General features: G+C 56.9%; 1 protein-coding gene across 2 annotated transcripts in view; it reads right to left on the bottom strand.

Moving 5' to 3' along the window:
• STX2 (syntaxin 2) overlaps positions 1-4,248 on the bottom strand; it is a 25,965-nt gene that overhangs the window by 12,601 nt on the left and 9,116 nt on the right. For both annotated transcript variants that reach the window (XM_006909966.3, XM_006909967.3), the window contains exon 3: positions 2,675-2,774. In XM_006909966.3, the coding sequence (XP_006910028.2) occupies positions 2,675-2,774 (100 nt within the window). The remainder of the gene's footprint in view (positions 1-2,674; positions 2,775-4,248) is intronic.

The following is a 4,248-nucleotide window of genomic DNA, read 5'->3' as shown; positions in this document are numbered from 1 at the left end:
TCTCTGTCGCGAGGGCCCCTCGGCTGTGACACAGCAAGCCGGGGACAGTGCGGACAGAGATCCTGGACTTCCTGCCAACACGGGCAGCAGCTCTCACGCGCTAGAGAAACGAAGGGGCCGAGACCACAGCTGCCCCGAGGGTGGTGCTGCTAACCGTGCGACAGGTCAGGACAGCGGGGACTGCCCTTCCGGCGACTAGGCAGGTCCGGTCCGCCCTCCTGTGGAGAGCAATGGGAAAAGCTGCAGGAAAGAGTTTTCCATCTGCTTAAAGGCAGCGTAAAGCTAAAACGACAGGGCGGAGGGTGCCGTGCAGGGAAGCGCCGCGGTGAGCGCGGGGCGCCCACGCTGCTGACCCCAAGGCCGAGCCCCGCGGGCACCTGGCTCTGCCCCCCTCCCTCCTCCCCCGGCTGCCCCGGTCATCTGTCCGAGTGTTTAAAAATCATCTCTTAAAAAAGAAAATACTATCCTGGGACTCAAATTCTTGCCGCCAGTTTTCGGTCAAGCCCAGCACTCGGTCAAGAATAACCAGGCACACGGAGAGGAAAACAGGAATCAAACCCAAGAAACACAACAGACGCTACAACCGCACCTGCGGAGGCACCAGCTCACGCGGTTACCTGACTCAGACCTCAAAACAGTGATGCTCGAACAGGTAAATCACAAGATTAAGAATTTCACCAGAAAATGGGACAGTGTAAAAAACTGAAATTCTAGGACTGAAAAATACTTCAGCTAAAAATAACTCGACAGCTGAAGAGTCCCTGACTGGAAAGATAACAGCGGAAGAGAGGCCCGAAGACAAATCAGAAAGGGGACTTCAAAACAAACGCGCGCGGGAAAACGGTGGCGCCGGGGAGCAGCGGGCGCAGGCGCGGGGGGCACGGCGGAACCGTCTGCGACACTCGCCGTCGTCTCTCAAAGACAAGCGACGGTGATGGAGCGAAGATGCCTCTCAAAGAGAAAATGGCCAAGAGCTTTCCAAAATTGCCAAAAAGATCCACCCAGAGACTCAGGAAGGCTTAAAAAAGTGGGATAAAGAAAAACGAAATCACGTCTGGAAGCGTCAAAGCCAACTTGCTAAATAAACCCAAAGACCAGAAAGCAAACGTCTTAAAAGCTACGATCAGAGAGCTGACTTAAACAAATAATAACGGAAAGATATCTTCAGGGTCTTCGAGGTGGTGGCAGGAAATAACCTCCAGACCAGACTCCTACACTCCGTGAAAATGTCCTGCCAGAAGGCAGTTAAATAAGGACAATTTCAGACAGTGGTACCGCCCTGCTAAAAGAAGTAAAGAAGAGCGTTTTGTAGAAAGAAAAAGTTACCTCAGATGGAAGTTTTGAGACATGGAGAGAACGGGCCCTGCTAAGGGTAACGGTGGGTAGACCCAAACGCCCACTGACCGTGTAAACAGTGTAAAACGCACACGCGTGTTATTTCCATCTATTACAAGTGAGACAATAAGTGGGAAGAGACGGAATCAGAGTTTCCTAAGATCCGTGTATTACCCGGAAGCAGTAAAAATGCAGATTTGCATTAGATTTTAACGAGTCAGGAATGCATACTGCACCCATGGGACCAGCCACTAAAACGGCAGTGAACGGTATAATGGGGGAGGGGTGAAATCCTTTAAAACCAGTCCAAAAGAAAGCATGAAAAGAGAAAAAGCACCAGAACAAGAAAAATAAAAAAGCAAATAAGGTTCTGAATGTGAGCCCCAACATGTCAATAATTCCAGTAGACTAAAAGCACTGAAGACAAAAAATGATAACACTGGATAAAAAAACAAAACCCAACCGCATCTTGTTTACAAGAGGTAAGAGAAACATCTAAAACACAAGCGTGAAGAAAGGCTAAGAGGAACGTGGTGGGAGCGGGAGCACCCCCTGGCAGAGGAGGCTGCTGGCGCGCGGCGTCAGGCCGAGTGGCTGTGAGGGCACAGGCGTGCCAGAGGAGAGCGACACTTCGCGTGACGGGAAAGGCGTATGTTTCGAGGTCGCATCGGCTTATGCGTCTGGCCTGGAAGCTGGCGTGAGGGGAAAACACAGCTGGAAAGGACACCATGGGGTCTGGACAGGAGACAGACTGACCCCCTCCCTCCGTGGATTAAGACTCGGCGTTGTCGGTACACCCCGAAACGACACCCCAAAACGGTGTACGGGTTCCGCTGCCATCTCGGGCTCATCCAGATCCAACTCCACGTTTCCAACACGTGGCTCCAGACCCAGCAAACGCCTCCTTACGACTGCGGACGCCCGGGTCCCTGAGCCCGCTCCGGCAAGTCCCTTCTCCAGATCGCTCCCTCCCTCTTCAGCTCGCATCCGAGCACGGCCTGTCGCCCTGTCCGACTGTGGACACGACACGGACCTCGGGTCCACTCCCCGACCTGGCACAGAGCTCTGCAGAGCCGCGCTGTGCTGGAGGCCGGAGTTTACCTGCGTGAACCCCGTCGGGGTCCCCCCGCTGAGCACCAGAATCGCGCAGGAGCCGTGAAACCCCGGTGACGCCGTGGCTCACACGACCAGAGGCAGCAGCACGCAAGGTGGCCCGCCAGTTTCCGGCGTGTGTGACGAGCTCCCGGCTCCACCTCGGGTGCAGCCGGCGCCCAGGCGGGTGTCACACACAGCGAGACAGAGGGGCACGCGGACAGACGGGCAGACAAACACGACTTACTTCCTTCTGGGTTCGGTGCAGAAAGGATGACGCTGTGGTTCTTCTTCACGTCCTCCACGTACTGAGCTATTTTAGCCACGCCGTGTCTGATCTCCTCGACCTAGGAGGGGTGCGGGGAGCCGTTACCGTCATGGCAAATTCAAACTGGCTGCCGCCTTCCATCACCCAAAGCGGGAGGGATACAGGAAGCAAACGGGCGGAAATACCACGTAAAGAAACGAAAGCCTTTTCCCATCTCACGATGATAGTCACTGAATTTGCAAAATAGAGAGCGAGGTCCCCTGAGACGTTATCCACCTGTACGACTGCGGTGATGTCAACGCTCAGCAGCAAAACCTGTCAGGTGGTAAAACTCCTACCATCAATCGAGACTGAAGTCTCCGCCCAGACGATGCCACTAGACGCGCACCGCCTGCGACGCCAGTGCCCAGTGCCTGGTGATCACGCGGGCCCCGCACGCGAGGGCGGACACCCGCGCTCACCAGGGGTAGCACTTGGCAAGGCCCAGCCTTCCCAGCCGTTATTCTCTACGTCTAACGGTCTACCCTGGTCAACACTCGTTCCAAAGTGGAGTGTATCTTCACAACCCCTGCGGCAGGCTGGGTGATGTCCCCCCAAATCCCTGGAGCTGGTGGGTGTCACCGGGGAGTGTGCCGGTGCGACCACACGGCAGCCCCTGTGACGGGAGACTGCCCGGCTTCTCCGGGCTGCTCCAATGTACCCACAGGGGGCCTGCACACGGAGCGAGGGGTCCAGTTCAGAAAAAGGAGACGTGGTGACAGCAACAGAGGCTGGACAGAGGCGGCTCGGAGGGCGGGTGGCCACCAGCAGAGAGCGGGGGCGCCTCTGGGGGCTGGAAACGGGGACAGAGTCTCCCGGCGCCTCCGTGAGCCCTGCGGGGCTCCTCCAGGCTCCGGCCTCGGGGACCGCACGTGGTGCGTGTGCAGTGCTGAGCCCCGGGTTTGCGGTGTGTTACGGCAGCAGAGGGGGACTAACACCCGTGAACGTAAACAATGGTTTTATGGGAAAAAAATATTTTCCTAAAATATCGGTGAAAATAAGAGCGGTGATGCGCATTTTGTCTGCAACTCTAACTTGAGCATCACGAAGGCAGCTCGATGCTGGCACCTGCGTCTGTGCTTAGTGCGCAGTGCCGTCACGCACTTCGTGTGGCCTCTGGGAACTCCGGCGCCGTACAGTCCACACTCTGAAAACCGGCGTTTCAGAGGCCAGTATAACCCAGGACTCGGCCTGCTTCCCCTGTACACGATTTCTGTACAGCTCGTACAGGTCACGCGCCTTTAACGACTGTGTAAAAACAACACGCAAAATGAGCCCTGACGCTTCCAGAGGCTCAGACGCGGTGCTGGCGTGTGGGTCCTGGCGCGTGGGTCTGGCATGTGGGTCTGGCACATGGGTCTCGGCGCATGGGTCCCGGCGCGTGGGTCCCGGCACGTGGGTCCTGTCCTGGCACGTGGGTCCGGCACATGGAACCTGGCGCGTGGGTCCTGGCCCGTGGGTCTGGCCCGTGGGTCCTGGCGCGTGGGTCCGGCACGTGGGTCCTGGCTCCTGGG

Source organism: Pteropus alecto, unplaced genomic scaffold, assembly GCF_000325575.1.
Source record: "Pteropus alecto unplaced genomic scaffold, ASM32557v1 scaffold213, whole genome shotgun sequence".
NCBI lineage: Eukaryota > Metazoa > Chordata > Mammalia > Chiroptera > Pteropodidae > Pteropus > Pteropus alecto.
This window is presented reverse-complemented; position numbering and strand designations above follow the sequence as displayed.